At 42.1% G+C, this 18216-nt stretch overlaps 1 protein-coding gene across 3 annotated transcripts in view; it reads right to left on the bottom strand.

Moving 5' to 3' along the window:
• Nucleotides 1-18216, bottom strand: part of Hsd17b12 (hydroxysteroid 17-beta dehydrogenase 12) — a 229380-nt gene that overhangs the window by 132862 nt on the left and 78302 nt on the right. The window contains exon 1 of one of the 3 annotated variants that reach the window (XM_074044645.1): nt 9509-9806. The exons of 1 other annotated variant lie outside the window; for it this stretch is intronic. In XM_074044645.1, the coding sequence (XP_073900746.1) occupies nt 9509-9668 (160 nt within the window). In that variant the 5' untranslated portion in view covers nt 9669-9806. Of the gene's footprint in view, nt 1-9508; nt 9807-18216 lie in introns of those variants that run through there. One more of the 3 variants, XM_020186052.2, reaches the window with a different exon arrangement.

Raw genomic sequence — 18216 nt, 5'->3', positions numbered from 1 at the left:
TGGAGAGCACTCTGAAGAAAACCACAGGCAAGGCACAAATGCCACGCCTATTCAAGAAACAGCAAGAGGTGAGTGTGGCTAGAAGGATATAGAAGAAAAGTAAGTGCAGATAAGGTCATATGTAAAATGGGCAAGAGGTTGAAAGCACTGTTTCATACCATGGGAGGATGTGGGGTTTTAATCCAAGCATAATGAAAAGCCACTGGAGAGATGCATCACATTATTTTGAGAGAGAATAGGAGAACGCAATCCTCCCTGAGGGTACTTAGCACTGTGTAAGCATTGTGAAACAGAAAGCTCCCTGGAAAAGAATGTTCATGTTAGATCTTTGCTGTATGCACTCCTTAATGTTCTTCCTCTTTAATGACTAAAGCGGTCAGGCACAAGCAGCTTGGCTGCTTGACAGACAGCTGTCAGACCTTCCCCCTAACCATACTCCAGGACACTGAATGGCCACCCCAGGCAGAGACTGGAGACCAAATGTGGAGCCACTGCTGTTGTCTCCAGCATTCTCAAGCCTGCTGGGGCTGTGAACGATATCACTGGGGCTTCTGAATGTCAGCCCAGTGGAAAGGGGACCTGCCAAGCAGCTATTCCTTATCATCATGATAGCTTTGGCTGTCTTAAAAAACCTGTGGCTGTTCAGGGAGACTCCACTCCAGCTGCCAACACCTGGAGACTTTCACTGACACCCACAGAAACGATGTTTCAGTTGCAGAAACCACCACACTGTCATGGCTGCCTCTCCAACTGAGGCTTTGCTTTAGAAAACTTCATTTTAATCATGACAGCTTCAGATGACACTTAGATGCCCCATTTACAGATGCTCCAGATGTCCCCACCCACAACATCCCACCTCCTAGCAGCATTCCCTCAATCTGGTCTGGGAGGAGCACCTCCCTACTCACAACGGTAATCTGCGACTGGCTACAAGAACAGTGCTCCTCACTTTCTTTGGAGCAGTCCAGGAGACCTTCCTCCTGTGCACTGCCTGCCTGGCACTACAGCCTAGGCACCCAAAAGCCTCATCCCAGTGTTTTATTGCTTATTTGTGGTTTTTATCATGGGTAGCAGGCTGAGTTAGTCACACAAAGGACAGACAACCCCAAGGGCTGCCAGCCCCAGGCATACCCAACTAGAAGACAGCTGAAGCTGAGACTAGCCAGGAGCAGAGACCATAAACGACTGGGCCGTGGAAGTGCCTAGAAGGTGAGAGATAGCAGTGAACTGAAGCTAGGGAAGGCAAAGGACTGCAAGTCCTGGCTGCTGGGAAAGCTTCAGAAAGCTGCCATGGATCACTAGTTCTGGTTGTAACATTAAGAGCTGAGGATCCTGACACCCTAAGCTTGAACCTGTGACACTAGCTGCTGACACGTAGAGCCTAGTGCTGTAACACTGAAAGGGTCTCAACAGCCTAAGGCTCAAAAGTTACTGATAACTAAGGTAGTTGTACTTTTGTTAATTCATAGTTTCCATCTGAATAGGGCAAAAGAACCCTTAGCCAGCTGGTGACAACCTGACCCAAGTTTCCCAAAGATTACTCCTGTGTGAGAATCAACTGTAGAGGAGCCCAGGTGGAACAGGAGGCTATTTATTATTATTGAGGTAAGAGAACTCCGTGGCTAGAAATGGCTGGATTCTGGGTATTTTGAAGTTAGAGTTACGAGGATTTCCTAACAGACTGTATGTGGAAAAGGCTCAAAAATGACCCAAGGTTTTTTCAAATGTAATTGAAAAGCTGCACATAGTGAAATTTTTCTAAGTCCATTCCACCTTAATAAATCTAGGGAGAACCTATATAAAGGAATTGCTTAGTAAGTCTTTTCACCAAGAAAGGAATTCTGCAATCACACTAATCATCTCCTAACCCATCTGCTCATAAAGATCTTCAACATTAAGTCAGTTCAGGGAACTATAATAATTTCTTTGTTTCAACAGTCTCTATTAATCAAGAATATTTTGTATAAATAAAAGATGTTAAATGTTACTTGGTACCCACAAAAACACACAAAGGACTGCACTAGAACCTCATTTACATCTCATTTTATTGACATGACAACCCTGAAAACGATCATTCCCACTTAAAAGGTGAAGGAAGTTATACTCAGAAGTTAACATCTTTGCCCAAGGTCAAACAGCTCAGTTAACAGCAAAACCTGCCCGTGTCCAACTGATTCCAAAGCAAATCTGTTACCTATACTGTTTCCCAATGTAACACCTGAGAGGCACTAATTGTCTAGCTTTTCCTCCCTTCTTCTTATGACTAGGTTATTTAAATAAAAATAACTTCACTTAATGGTGGTAAAGATAACTTTTTAGAAAGTGGAGTCTCCCTGGAATTGCCAGTTAAAGATAAAGCAAATGCTTTGTTTTGCTAGACAAAATCAACAACAAAAAACCCTCCTGATACAGATTTGTGACAGCTTCACAACTCACACTATGGTATTATAAACTTATCCTGAGAAAGTAACAACCCAGTTCCAGAGTTCATTCAACAACCCTATCACTAAGTCCCTGGAAAGAGAACTTTCCATGCCAGAAAGAAATGCTGTCTGAGAGATGATAACCAAGAAGCACACAAAAGTAGACTCCCTTACTATAAAGTATAAATTAGCATATTTTTTAAAAGAGACAATCTTAGCCATTATCTGAATGATGTGGATTGGTCTATTCTTGTATGGCAATATTTTTCATGGAGAACCAGCAATGTTAGGGAGGTCACAGAGAAAGAAATTCTGTTTACATTGCAAGCTCAACAAGTAATCTTTCTGCTTAACTCTCCTCAATGGTTTTCCAATGTTCTTAGAATATAGATTAAAGAGCACTGCTTGTTAACTCCTTCCTACCTTTCCATCCCATTGAACCCTTTCCAGGCTCCAAATAAACAGGAATCTTTTCATAAGAGCCAGGCTCTTTACTGCCTCAGGAATTTGTTACTTCTTGTTCCCTTTGCCAAAAATGTTCTTCCCTCTGCTCTGACTCTTTACTGGGCTTACTTACACTCACCCTTTAGGTCTTAGCTCAGTAACCACTTTCCCAGGGCAGCTCCATGAACTTCCCTTACCAACTCTCACAGAACCAAGCATTTGACTGTTCACTTGATTACTCTTTGCCATCTCATTGGCTTTCACTATTATAAGGTCTGCAGTCAGCACTCTATAATATTTTCAGTGGAGGGATAAACAGTGTCTTATACTTTCCCCCAAACCCAACTGTAGGTTTTGCTCATCTTGCCTTCCCAGCCTTAATCTCAAGAAGACATGTATGTGAATTGTTACGTTTTCGTTTTTTTGCTAAGGGTTACAAGAAATGAAATAAAAGATCTGCTACTTAAATTTTTTTTAATTTATCCTTATTTGCAAATAACATTTCATGGCATTGGAACTGATCTATGCAAATCCATTTGCCTATCTATTCTGTAGTAAATTTCATTATCTAAATTTTCTGACAATTTTTTCTAAAACCAAAAGAAAGAAATTATTTTCAACCAAAACAAACAAAAATCCATTTTGAACCTCAGTATTCTCATATGCAACAGCAACGAAATCTCAGTTTTCTGAAGATGCATTCACCTTCTTTTTTCTTACCAGACCATATCCTGGCAACTTACTCCAGGGACTGCAACATGAGGCTACTAAGGCTAATGACAATACTAGTAATAACTTTATTAAGCATTTACATGCCAGGCACTGTTCTATCTATTTTACATAAAACAAGTGGTCTCATTTGCCTTTCAAGACAAGCCTCTGAAACCTGCTAGTAAGCAAAGGAGCTAGAATTCAAATCTAAGTCTGGGTCTCCAGGGTCTCAGGTCTGACCTGGAATAGGAAAGTCAGTGTTGCACATAAAGCCGCACAGGGTGAAACAAGGAAGGGGCAATGACACCTGTGAGTGGATGAGTGGGAAAGATATTCTAACTCACAGAATCCAGGGGCTGGGTCTCCAATTCCAGGAAATCTTTAGTTTTTTCATCCAAGGGAAACCAAGGCATGCTTTTAGGTCTGACCCTCCAACTGGTATGGCTCCTTTCCACAGCCTTTGGCATTCACACTTTAAGATGGCCCTGATGGTTCCAACTCAGAGAACTTGACCCACTCAAGCACACAGATTCCCTTTTGGGAGTTGAAGTTGAGAGTGAACAGTACTCAAGAACTTTTATGACGGAGTTTATTTCTCTGTCCTCCTTCACATGCCTTTCTCTTTAGAAAAACATGGTTCCTGTAATGACTACTGTAATCAACATTAGCTTACCAGCAAAAACAGTACTTATGTCTTACTCCTAATACCAGAGTTCCCTGAATGTCAACAGAGAGCACATTTATTTACCATCCTGGACATCCAGGGAGTTATTAAATCCATTGGAGACTGCCATGGTGATGAACAGAAAATAGCATTCAAAGTCAAGTCCAGCCATTCTAATGACAAACTCTGCTTTCTTAAGCACCTCAGTGACCCCTTCCACCAGTTTCTCAAGAAATCTGAAGAAAATCTCGGCTACTTGAGTCTAAAATGTACCAACTATCCTGCAATGTTCCAGAGATACCAAGTATGTAAAAATTTGAAAGTATGCCTTCAATCAAGAAGTGTTCAATAAAGTTCTTATGGTATTAAAAAAAAAAATCCACTCCCAAGTACTCATCCAGCCTGCAGGTTAATCACCAGCACACAGTTAGCCTGTCTTGCAGAATGGATGACTTGGCTTCAACTCCTAATTGCAATTCTCTAGTTATGAAACCACAGAAAAGGGAAGTAATTCACTTAAACCTGTTTCTTTCTCTATCTACTTGGAATATAGCTCAGAGAAATCAAAGGTAATCTCTGTCAAGTGCCTGGCACACTTCAAACACTCAATAAATGGTAGTTATTAATATTTTTTCTGGATATGACAATTTAAATAATAAACATTTCACAAGTAACTCTTCAAATCATGTGATACCTCAAAGCCTTGCTTAAAAAAAAAAAAAGGCACCTACCACCACTGGGTTCTGGTTGGTTACTCCAGTAGTCTGGGAACATCTGAGGTAAACCCTATGCATTTATCCAACATGAAAATAAAAGTTGTGGTCCCAACTGTGATTTGGGGAATCCTTTTATTCCTGAACCTTGGCTAAGCGAAGACACTTTTGATCAACGGCTCTACCAGAGAATCCCAGCACCGTGTGTCCTTTTAAAGTCCTCATTATCCACTGAATTAGGAAAATCTTGAAACACTAGAGAGCCAAATCAGTTCCATCAGCACCCAAAGCCACAATGTCTTAGGAATTTGCTGATGTAGATATGCAGAGGCCAAAATACAGAGGTGAAGGCCCTTTGTGAAATCTAATTTCATTCCACAGAACAGAAAATTATTTAGCAATTAAAGAGAAATGAGGTACTGATTCCATGCTCCAACGCAGATGCACCTTGAAAATATTACACTAAATAAAACCCAGTCACCCCCCAAAAATTTGATGACTCCATTAATATGCTATATCCAGAATAGGCAAATCTATACAGATCAGTGAATTAAGATTGTGGTTGACTAGGGCTATGATGGATAAGGGTTGGGCAGTGAGAGCTCATAGATGTTAAGACTTCTTTTATAGATGTAAATGTGAAATTAAATTTGAGGATGGTTACACAACCCTGTGTACATAATAAAAACCTTAAATTGTACACTTTGTTTGCATGCCTGTTATTTGAATGGTACACTTTATGTGGAGGATTCCCAGGCAAGCAGCTACACTGGTCCGGCAGGGAAAGCGTTAAAGGCAATTGTAACTTGCCCTGGCTGAAAACAAGTAGAGCAACCTGCTCACTTGTGATTAAAGCCTTGTTTGCAATAGAGGCGACTGCATAAACACTGACCATTAGGGCCTGGCTGGTGTCTGTGTTACCTCCTCAATTCTTGCTTGCACACCTAGTAAACTTTTGAACCTGCTAAACATTAAAGTTGAACCTGATGTCTGAATCTGTTCCCTGAGTGTTTTCTCAGTCATCCTCCTCCCCACCAGGATAACAGAAACCCACCACACTGCTGCAGACCACCGCAACACTTTAAATAAATTGTATAGCATATGAATTGCGTCTCAATAAAGCTATATTAAAAAAATTCACTAACTATACGTTATTCTTTGCTACTTGGAGCAACATCCTCTTCATTAAAAACTAAAACTAAGTGCTCAGATTGTCTTCGGTTTAAAGTTATCAGTATCTTGACTTCAGAAGTATATTCATCTTGCCTTTGCATCTATAGTCTATCACCTATCATCTCTACTTCAATAGCCATCACCAGTGATGGAAAATGCTCAAGTAAGTGCAAAATATATCTATGGGCAAACCAAATTCTACACATTACACTCATTATTTCTCTATAGTCATGGCTTTCCTCTTATTTAGTATACCAACAACCTTTGTTGGCAGTCACCTTTCTTTTTTATTTTTTGACCACAGAGTCTTGCTATGTTCCCCCAAGGTTGTCTCCAACTCCCTGGTTCACTGGCTCAAGAGATCGCAGCCTCCCAGTTAGCTGCGACTGTATGTGTCCACCACCACACACAGCATAAAAATTTCCTTTGATTATTTGCTATACTGACCTTCAAAGAAACGAAGCTCCACTTTCACAAGATCTCTTTGTTCTCCTAAGAAATATAGTACCCAAATAACAGTGACAAGTAAAAGTCTTACACTCTAATCTGGCTAAAACCACCTGCCAGGCCCCAGTGAAACCAGGTGATTCATTTCAGTAGGGCTGTTATTGGAAAGAACTAGGGAAAAAAAAAAAAAAGAGTACAGGACAAGTAAAGAAAGGATGGTCTTAAAAACCTAACTACATTAAGGAATCTGTGGCCCAAAATGTTTGTACTTACTGCAGACATACCTATATTTCAGGTTTTTCCTCAAGGTTTTTTGTTGTTGTTGTTTTTGTTGTTGTTAAGCTTAGAAGAAATTGTATCTGGACAATGTGCCACTTATTGTAGGCAGAGACAAAAAAATGAAGGCTCACAGTCTCTGGACCCTTAGATCCCAAAATCTGAGAAGAAATTACACACAAGAAACTTAAGAATAGTAACAAAGGGCTGGGCTTGTAGCTCAGTAGTAGAGTGCATGCTTAATGTGAGAGGCCCCAGATTCAATCCCTGGCACCGAAACAGTAGTAGTTATATACTACTGATTCAACATAAATTACTACTGGGTACATAAAACATTACTTGGTTATGGAGAGGAAGACATTAAAGACGTATCAGTAATAAAATGTAGGTCACACCTCCCTAATACTGCCTCCCATAAATATTTATTTATTCAAAGGATGCACAGGGATTAACACTCTTGAGATTAAGACAGTAATTTTATAAGGGAGAAATTTTATTAGTATTATTTATGTATCAAAATGAATTCTAAAAACTTTCATTAAATGAATTACCTACTTTAATCACAATTCTAGTGTCACCTCCACTAGTTTGATTTTTGAATTGTTTCACATCACTCCTATATCTCACACAAAGAGCTTGTTTCAAACAAACTAATCATAATTTGTTTTTGAAAGAGTCCTGAAACTGGAGAGACTAAGAAAGTATTTTAATATCCAAGTTATGTACAAGCAACGTTATAAGTAACAATGTGGTCACTCCTGCTTAAACACTTATTATTTAAGAAAGATTTGCAGGCCCAGCATGGTGGTTCACATCTGTAACCCCAGCTACTTGGGAGGCAGAAGTAGGAGGTGGAGGTCCAAGCCTAGCCAGGTCAAAAACACAGGACCCTAACTGAAAAACAAACTAAAAGCAAAAAGACTAGGAGTTTAGCTGAAGTAGTAGAAGGCTTAAGCTCCAAGCCCTGAGTTCAAACTCCCTTTCAGACAAAAATAAATAAATTTAAGAAAGATTTTCCAACAGTCCAGGGTAAATTGAACTGGACACTATTTCACTTCAACAATGACACCATGATCCTCTTTGATGTCCCAATGTTCCAGTTCAAATTTCATTTCTTAATCCTTCCCTGATGCATCAACTTTCCTTTACATGGATCCAAATCTTTTCAACACAAGTGCTACTTATGAAATGACAATGTCAAATCAGTTGCTCTTTGCTACGGACTCATATATAGCATGGTCAATTTTAAATAGTAAAACAAAACAAAGTTATTAACAATAGCCTTTGCTTGCAGATTACAATATTTTTTCCTTTTGTGGTACTGAGGTTTGAACTCAGGGCTTCAGGTTTGCCAGGTAAATGTTCTACCACTTAAGTCATGACTCCACCCCAAATTACAAAATATTATCTTGATAAGTGATTCTTGATGACATCCATGTCTTATGTAACTGTTGCAAAAATGCAAACAAGTTTTTCCATACTGATAACAAAGAACATGGGCAAGTCAACTATAAAATTATAATCTTGATTACAACCAAGTTGAACAGTGTTTTTTCAGACTATCAAAAGATAACAAGTGATCATGAAAAATATTTTACAATGTCAACAGTTTTCCACCCACACAGAAAGTTCTCATACTCACTCTCCTTACATTGATGTGGCTGCTCCAAAAGGCTAACTTCTATGTATTTCCTAAACTGAATGAACAAAGTACACAAGGTAACATTTTTCGGGTGTCTTACCTGTGCCTAGTCTGCAAGCTAACTACCCCAAAATTCATTAAAATGCTTGAGAAGTGAATCACCAATATCAGAGAACCAGAAGTGTGTTATCATAAGCAGTCACTTGTTTACAAAAAATAAAAAAAGTCAAAAGAGGAGCGAGAGAAAGAAAAGAAACAAAAAACAGGAGGAGGAAAGAGCGAGGGGCCAAACACCGGTAATTTTCTCCACTTTTTCCAACGGGACCTTTGTCCTCCATTTTTAAAATCCACCAACTGGATACTGGATGAAACAAGACCCACGTGTCCGGCGCATTTGTGGTGGTGACACCTTGTCCTACAACCTTTTCCAAAAAAAAAAAAAAAAGTATTTCTGAGTGCAATCCGAAGAGTCACCGTGTTTTAGGAAGCAATACTGAGTTCCTGCTACCGCTTAGGACCCCAGAAGAGTTTAGCGAGTTTGTTTTTTGTTTTTTGGGGGCAAGGATTGGTAAATTACACTAACTAGGTGACTGGAGCGGTCCCTCCATCCCTTCTCCCATGCCCACCCCTCACAGGTCAGCAGACTGCTTCTCATCCTTCGCACAGAAGCAGTTTCCAAAGCAAGCGAAAAACTTTACCTGAAAAACATTCACGAGGGGCAGCGGACCAAGGAGGATTTCACAAGGGTCACCAACCCGTTAAGCCTCAAGGGACGCCAAGCCCCAGCCAGGGGGTGAAAGCGCCCAGCACGCTGCACTGACCTCACCCAGGAATGCAGACTTCTAAAACTCCGCGACCAGTCTAAGCAAGCCCGAAGATGGCCACGGGCGGCAGGGCGAGGACGCGGGGCGCGAGGACGGGAGGGGCAGGGGCACCGCGGGGAAAGGGCCGAGCGCGGGCCGGACGCCGGTCCCTGCGGGCCGGGTCGCCAGCCGCGGCGCTGCATCCGACTCACCTGCCCATTCACCGAGCCACGGGCCAACCCCTGCCTCGTTACCCACACCCCAGACCCGAAAGGCCAGGAAGAGCGAGTACGAGATGCGCAGGGCCGCGTAGGCCAGGGTGCTAGCGCCCACCCAGTACAGGAAGCCGGCAGCAGGCAGAGCGCTCTCCATGGCTTTCCACTAGGCCTCACTACGTTCCTGAATGAAAAAGAATGAATGAAACAAGGGGGAGACGCCGGCTGTGACCACGAAGACTGCACTACGAGACGTTGCACTTAAAGCACTTTGGAGGAAAACCCCGCCCCTGGCTCCGTATCCGTGCGCCACTGGTGATTGACCGTTCTCTCAGCGCGTAGTGCGCGATTCATTGGATAATTCTAATCTCACGGCCCCGCCTACTTTCCGATGACTGGCTGCGTTTCTGTCTTCACGCAGTGGATTGCTCACCTGCCAGTCAAGCTTCAGTCTTGCCCAACCGCTTCACCTAGGCCTCCAGCGTTCCACCAGTTGGCAGCAAGTCTCACCCCCCACCAAAGCGCCCCGATCTCTCATTGGCTGAGGCCATCCGCGCAACTGCGGATGACTGCTCTCTAATTGGCCAGACAATCTGGGTTTGAGGAAGGAATGCTGGAGAAGCAGCTAGTGAATGGGAAGTTTGTAATAAGAGGCGGGTGAGCTTAGAGCCAACGTTCCTTGCTATTTGAGGGTCCTGTCATCGTTCCCTAAAACTTTAGGATAAAACTTGCGGCCCACTCTTTCTGTGCCTTTCCGCCGCATGCGTTCGTTCCAGTTACACGCACTTCTTGAAGACTTTTAAATGTCTAACCTCCACTCGCGCTGAGTACTAAACACATAGTTACCAATGATTACGAGTTCAAGGCAAGGAACCTGACATAGTCAAATGACATTCCCGGGGGCATAAACGCTGTAATAGAAACTACAGGAGCACAGCTTGGGCAACAATTAGTTTTGAAACAAATAGTCTAACTGGGCCTTACTTTACCTCCGCTTTTAGGGGGATGAAGTAGACTTTTTAGAAGGTCCAAGGTTTGCAGTCCAAGGCGTTGGAAGTACCGCAGCAAAGTTTCAGAGCAAAGGTCACAAGGTAAGTTTAAGAAATTGTGTAAGACAAGGAAGGGCTTTACACTTACTCTCTGATGCAACGGTCAGGAGTTTCTGTTCCCTTCCATGACATGAGTTTGGATTCACATAAGGCACCTAAAATTTATTTTTAGCCAGTAGGGGTTGCTGATTCAAGATTTGAGAGTTTTGTAGACAGGTGTGGTGGTAAACATCTGTGATCTCAGGTACTCAGGTTGGGGCAGAAGCAGGAGGATCATAAGTTTGAGGTCAGCAAGGGCAAAGATAGCCTAGACCCTATCTTAAAATACAAAGCAATTTTAAAAGACCATAAAGACTGGGGGTATAGCTCAAATGGTAGAGCACCAGCCTAGCAAGCAGGGGGTCCTGGATTCAATCCCCAGTTCAAAAAAAAAAAAATTGGAGAGGGTTTTTTTGTTTTGGTTTTTTGGTGTCACCAAGATGTCACAGGGGAATCCACGGATGCGCTAAAGGGTTCCTCTCAAAACACCCTTAGGAATAAGAGGCTGGAGCACTGGAGTTACAGGCAGGAAAGCAACTTTATTGATAGAGAAAGGCTGAGTGGAGAGACGAACAGCCGGTCCGGAAACCGGGTGCTCCCTGAGCGTTGGAGTGGTGTGTTTTATACATATATATACTTGTGTGTATGTGTATGTGTATGTATATGTGTATATACATATACATATATAATATAAGGCTTCCGCTCTAACCTAAAGAACAGTTCCTAGTGGAGTCCTATTCGTCCATTCTTGGCCTCCTGTACCTCCTGGTCCTCTGGCTGAGCTGCTTCCTCTGCATTCCTATAATGTCAAGGAGCTGATTTATGTTATGAGGCTGCTACAAATCCCCGCTATGGGTTGGAGCCCCTAACTGCATTAGAGAGATGGGACGTCAAGATCCAGTCTTTAGCTACTCCCTGCTGAGAGGGGGCAAAGAAGGGCCCCAGCAGGAGTCAGGGATCCAAACCCGAGGGGGTGTCCAAAGATCCACGGTAGTAAGGGTGGGTGCAGAGTAATATTTGGAGTTTAATGGAGTCTAGGCGAGAAGAAATGAAACACAGGAGGAGGTTAGGGGGCATGGACCAAAGCGCAGGACAGCTCCAATAACAGCAGTGGGTCCCAGGACAGGCAACAGTCATGAGAACCAGCCACCAAGCCAATCATTAGCCACCCCTCCCAAGTTTGTACGGGGACATGCGATTTTTTCTGATATTAGTGGCGATGTTTTGTTACTGTTTGTCCTTTGTCATCAGTTTGAAGGCAGCAGTCTGAATGGATGAATTTGCCACCTAAGTCCCCTTCCTCAGCTAGAAAACAGTTTAAGGCCAGGCGGTTTTGATATACAGTGGCAGGCATTTGGGTCCTGTTGTCTGGCCAGTAATTCTACAGCAGAAGCAGTCTGGTTGGTGAAATTTCTACCACTGCTTGTAACCTAATGATTTGATTGAGTGTGTAAATGGGAGTCCGGTAACCCCAACACCCATCTTGTGCCCAAGTGGCTGGTCTGTAGGTCTCAGTGATCCTCGGAGGAGGTCATTTGTCTTCTCCCCACCTCTGATTTCCCCCTATGCTAAGACTTCTCTTTGTTCTAGTCACCAGGGTTTCAAAGAGAAGGAATTCTAGTTGTTCTCCTTGGAAACTGGGCAAAAGGAAAAATCCAGGCTGGACAATCCCTATAGTACAACTTCCTGCCCAAGTGGGAGGGAGTCTGGAGTAGGCCCATTGTCCACATATCCAGAATAACCCATCTGGCATTTTCCACCACCCTGGGGCAGTGCTGGTGAGGTTATCCCAATATTTGCCGATCTCAGGGATACCTCAAAATGGATTTGTCTTGTTAGTAGTAGAGCAACTTAAGAGGCTATGGTTGGTTAGAGATTTGTACCATTGGGAGCCATTATTCCTTGGGGAAAATGCCCAGCACCAGGTAGGCTTTTTGGGCCACCAGGTTAGATTTGTCTCATTGTGAGAGAGTACCTGTCATATGTGGGTCCAGTTCTTCGGAGACATTCCTCCCCAATCACTTCTGATATGAGCATACAGGCATGGGGACAGTCACTCTCCTTGACTGCATAATAGAAGATGGTAAGCATTTAAACTAGACCCTTTCCAAGGCCACTCCTCACTCATGAGGGCACCAATGCATATCCAACAATTTGAGACATTTAGTTCTCTGGCAATTTTCTCCGCCAGGTCTATGAAGAGATTCTTTTCTATTGCCGGGAGCTCTAACCCTCTCCCTATCTCACCCCTGAGTTCATCGTATAAACCAGGGCCTTCAGTGGCCATTGGCTTTGGTTGGGGCAGAAGTTTTTTATTGTCTCTTTAACAAGCTGTTCTTGGGCTAAGTCCTGGACTTGTCCACTGTCTGACACTCCCCAGTGTCCAGATAAGTCCAACAGAATCATTCTTCAAACCTCCCATTGCAAATACTGCCTGCTTTGTTTCCCAAACTCCAGGACTTCCAGTACTGCTTACCAGAGTGTATGCAAACCTGAGGGGTATATTTGCCCAAGAAACATCCATTTGGTTGGTGGGTGTAGAATGTAAAGTAAGAATGTCTGGAGCTCCCAATGTAGGCGGTTTTAAAACATTCAGTAATGGGGGTGGCTGGGTGAGGGCCACACTGAAAAGGAAGAGTTTAAGTGTGTAGAGGAGAGTCGTGGTGAGCCTCATGGTTGTCTATCCCAAGAATGTGAGGCCCCAGGGGAGAAGGCAGACAAGGTCACTTATCCTGAGGGGCCTTCCTGAAGAGCAGTTGGAGGTCCTCTAGAGGCTCGCAGGAGTACTGCGCTTCATCTGAGTTGGAGACTTTTGAGGGGTTCCAGAGCTTGACTCTGGAGATGTGGATAAAGATTGAGAAGAGTCTCTTGAGGGGTTCCAGAGCTTGACTCTGGAGATGTGGATAAAGATTCCCGTCCAGCCACTCGGACCCATGTTGGGGTGGAAAGCAGCACCGGGTGTGGCCCCTCCCATAGGGGCTCTGAAGGCTCCCTGGATACATGAGGAATTTTAATAAGCACCAAGTCACTGGGGCAAAAGAGTGGAGAAGAAGAGGGGACATGAGAGATGCCTTGGTGTAACTTGGTTAGGATTTGTTGGAACTTAGCTAGCTGGGTGATATGGGAGGTAAGTCTAGCTGTTTCACTGTCCAGAGTGAGGTCATTAGTGAGAAACGGATGGCCATAAAGAGATTCAAAGGGGTAATACCCAGCTTCCCCGGGGTGTTTCTGAGGCAGAGGACAGCCAAGGGCAGGAGTTTGGGCCAGGGAAGATGTGTTTCCTGGGCCAGTTTGGCTAAGTGGTGCTTGAGTAACCCATTGGCCTGTTCTACCTTCCTCAAGGACTGGGGCATAGGCACAGTGGAGGTGATCTTTTAGGTGAACCTGAACAGGAGGGGCTGTCCTTGTCCTCCCAATGGTGAAGCCATTGGGTCCACTTGTTCCTCAACTAGGGGCATGCAGAAACACTCTCCAGGACAGGAGGTCTCTTCCCAACAAAAGGATAGGGATCTTGGGGACTAGTAGGAACGAGTGGCAAAAGTGGAGTTTCCCCCACTTCTACAAAGTGGGGGAGAATATGACCAAGAAGCCCCTTAAAGTTCAGGTGGTTATAAATCTTTAAAGTGAGCAACAATTTTTTGTCTCTGAATTTTAAAAACCACTGAAAACTTTAATTCATAAAAGACCCTAAGCTGATGGCCCACTCCTATTGATTAGGAGCATTTATTAGGAGCATGTAGCCAAGGGTTGTTCAAACATGTGAAACCATTCATAGCTCTCCAAAGAGGAAGAAATGCTATAAAATTCTGGGCTTTGATGTCAGGTGACTTTGGAACAAGATCCTGATTCCATCTCTTATTAGCTGAATAATCTCATATACATTAACTGCTAAGCATCCAAATTCTACATTGGTGAAACGGGGGGAAATAGCACATAAGCATTTTTTAGTGTATTAGACATTGTATTTGATGAAGTAAGCACTAGCCTTATTTCTATTTCACATGAGCAAACTGAGATGTAAAGCGTTTAAGTAACTTTCCTGTGGACAAAAGAGAGATTAAGTGGCAGAACTGGAATTTGAACTATAAAATGTGACTAGGAAATCCTGTCTCCAGAAATAGCCCAGAAAAGACAGCAAAAAGAAGTGGCTACAGAGCCAGGTGTCTGTGGCTCATGCCTATAATCCTAGTTACTCAGGAGGCAGAGATCAGGAGGATCAAAGTTCAAAACCAGCCTGGGCAAACAGTTCATGAGACCCTATCTCGAAAAAACCCATCACAAAAAAGGACTGGTACCATTCAAAACCAAACCCACAACAAAAGGGAGAAAAATGAGGCTGTTGTATGAAGCATCACAGAATTTCAAGGCTTCTCTGACAATCCAATAGTCATGTCTGTTTTTCTACAAATAATCTCCCCTGGATAACTCTGCTTGTTTTTATGAGCAATAAATAAGTAAAGAAAATAAAATTTCTATTTCTAGATGGCTCTTAAAAGATTGCATGTACCCATATGTGATCTTTAACCACATGGTCACGAGTGTGCTCTCTCTGTTCTTCACACACATAACCACACTCACGCACACAAAGGCGGGGGCCTGTGAAAAGGACAGATACAACTGGCTCCCAATTCTGGTTCTACAACTTCTCAGCTGTGTAATTTTAAGCAAGCTATTTAACTCTTCCAGATCTAATTTTCATCTATAAAATGCAGATAACATCAAAAAAAAAAAAAAGGACTGGTAGAGTGGCTCAAGGTGTAGACCCTGAGTTCAAGCCCCAGTACCACACAAAAAAAGGGGGGGCGGGTACAGGACAGTAGAAGAGTCTTCGGAAACATTCAGTTCTTATACAAATAACATACTCAGATTCAACCACAGTGAATTTCAGTATCATTTATTTAAAGAAATTAGAGTTTAGAATAGCCTTTAATGTGGAAAAATGTGAAACAACTTAGTGCACAACTATTCCCATTTAATTTTAAGTCCATTTTCAGTATTCCTGTAAATTGAATTTCAGATCAGATATTCATGATGAAATCAGAAGTAGTTCAATACATTAAAAAAAGAAAGAAAGAAAAGTCCATAATTAGGGAATTTAGTAGAAGCCAGTAATTTTTAAGAATACTATCTTGGTTAATCCTTTGAGACTAGAAGTGACATCTTCACTTGGTGTATAGTAAACTTAAATCTTTTTAACAGTTCTGTCTTCTTTTATCTCATCTTCATTTAAACAAAGTTCAAACTATTGAGATTTAAATGGCCTTTCAATTCAGTTGTCCAATCCTGAGTTTAAAAAAAAAAGGAAAAGTTCTTGCAGTATATCAAATCTATCATACTTGAATTCACCCTCTCACCAGCCACCCTATTTCCTATTGTGACTGATCTTGGTTGGTAACTTGGAGTGTATTCTTCCATTTCTTTCTTTCTGTGTAGGTATAAAGCCATAGGATATGTACAACTTACACACAGGGACCCTTTTTTAAAAGTAAAAACTGAGATCACACAAACATAATCCACAACTTTTTCCTCCACTCAATAATATATCACTAAAAATACCATAGACATGTCAATTGATATATCTTGACATATAAAATATTAACATATCAATCTTAACTCATTAACTGGTTTTCTTTATTGCATCAGCAGATCTAGTAATCATTTCAGTAAACTTACCCAGATACTTTCAGTTAAAAAAATTACTGCCACAGTAAACAAATCAGTTTTAAACTAGGTGAAAGGGGAAGTAACCCATTACATAATCAGTGTCCTACAGCCAAACCAAAAAAAGAAAGAAAGAAAACTATTGTAGTTGCACAAGGAAACAAAGTATAGAGGAATTTAAGAAGTTCCTCACCAAATTTGATATCTTTGCCCACATTTTTTTCTAAAAATTCTAGCTACTTTAGCTTCTATTACTTCTTTTTCTTCTCTTTATCTTTGAAAATATGTTTGACGCAAACAAAAGATGACATGAAATACATGTTAGTTAAAGTAAAGCATAATGGAAAACTATAAACTTACCACCCAACTCAAGAACTTGTACTGTATACTTCCCAAATATATGTGAACATACATATATATATGTACGTATATATATATATGTATATACGTACATATTAAAACTTTAGTTTTGCTTATTTTTTAGCTGTATTTAAAAAGCATAACATAAGCAAGGCACTGGTGACTCACACCTGTAATCCTAGCTACTTGGGAGGCAGAGATGAGGCAGATTGCAATTCAAGTCCAGCCTGGGCAAAAATGCAAGACCCTATCTCAAAAATACACACAAAAAGGACTGGCGGAGTGGCTCAGGTGGTAGATCACCTGCCTAGCAAGCATGAGGCCCTGAGTTCAAACCTCGGTACACCAAAAATGAAAAATAAAGTAAAAAGCATAATATACTGGATACTGGAGAATGCAATCAAGATCTTTCTTCCAGGACCAAGATATTCATCCCCTCATTGCCAAGAGTGCTCATTGCTGAGGCCTCAGAGCATGTCCCTTTATGGGACTTGTTCTTGGCCAAGGGGAGCTGCTTTGCCTCCTTCGCAGGGCTAGCCTGCATCCAATAACTAGTTGATGCTGAAGTACAAAAGTTTGGACCATTTACTTCAATCATGGACACCTCTGAAAGGCCTTCCCAACTACAGCACTCCCTGTGGGCCTGAGGTCTCCATTATGAATGCAGTTCAGTTCAACTTCTCCTTCGGCTTAACCTTGCTTCCCTTACACTCTTACAGGTGTTTTTGTTGTTGTTGTTGGTTTTTTTTTTTATTATTCATATGTGCATACAAGGCTTGGGTCATTTCTCCCCCCTGCCCCCACCCCTTCTCTTACCACCCACTCTTCTCCCTCCCTCTCCCCCCACCCCCTCAATACCCAGCAGAAACTATTTTCCCCTTATTTCTAATTTTGTTGTAGAGAGAGTATAAGCAATAATAGGAAGGAACAAGGGTTTTTGCTGGTTGAGATAAGGATAGCTATACAGGGAGTCGACTCACATTAATTTCCTGTGCGTGTGTGTTACCTTCTAGGTTAATTCTTTTTGATCTACCCTTTTCTCTAGTTCCTAGTCCCCTTTTCCTATTGGCCTCAGTTGCTTTTAAGGTATCTGCTTTAGTTTCTCTGCGTTAAGGGCAACAAATGCTAGCTAATTTTTTAGGTGTCTTACCTATCCTCACCCCTCCCTGTGTGCTAAAGCTTTTATCATGTGCTCAAAGTCCAATGTGTTTGCCCTTGATCTAATGTCCACATATGAGGGAGAACATACGATTGTTGGTATTTTGGGCCAGGCTAACCTCACTCAGAATGATGTTCTCCAATTCCATCCATTTACGAGTGAATGATAACATTTCATTCTTCTTCATGGCTGCATAATATTCCATTGTGTATAGATACCATACTTTCTTAATCCATTCGTCAGTGGTGGGGGCATCTTGGCTGTTTCCATAACTTGGCTATTCTTACAGGTGTTATTTACCAGATAATACATCCCCTGCAAGCAAATATCAATCTTGGAGTCTGACTCTTATGGGTTATGGTGAGTCCCCTCAAAAGACAGATTGAAGTCCTAACCACCCCCCACCTGTGAAATATGGTCTTTGTAATGTAATCAAG

The sequence above is a fragment of the Castor canadensis genome, chromosome 1 (assembly GCF_047511655.1).
Source record: "Castor canadensis chromosome 1, mCasCan1.hap1v2, whole genome shotgun sequence".
Taxonomy (NCBI): domain Eukaryota; kingdom Metazoa; phylum Chordata; class Mammalia; order Rodentia; family Castoridae; genus Castor; species Castor canadensis.
Note: the sequence above shows the minus strand (reverse complement) of the source record. Positions and strands in the feature narration are given on the sequence as shown.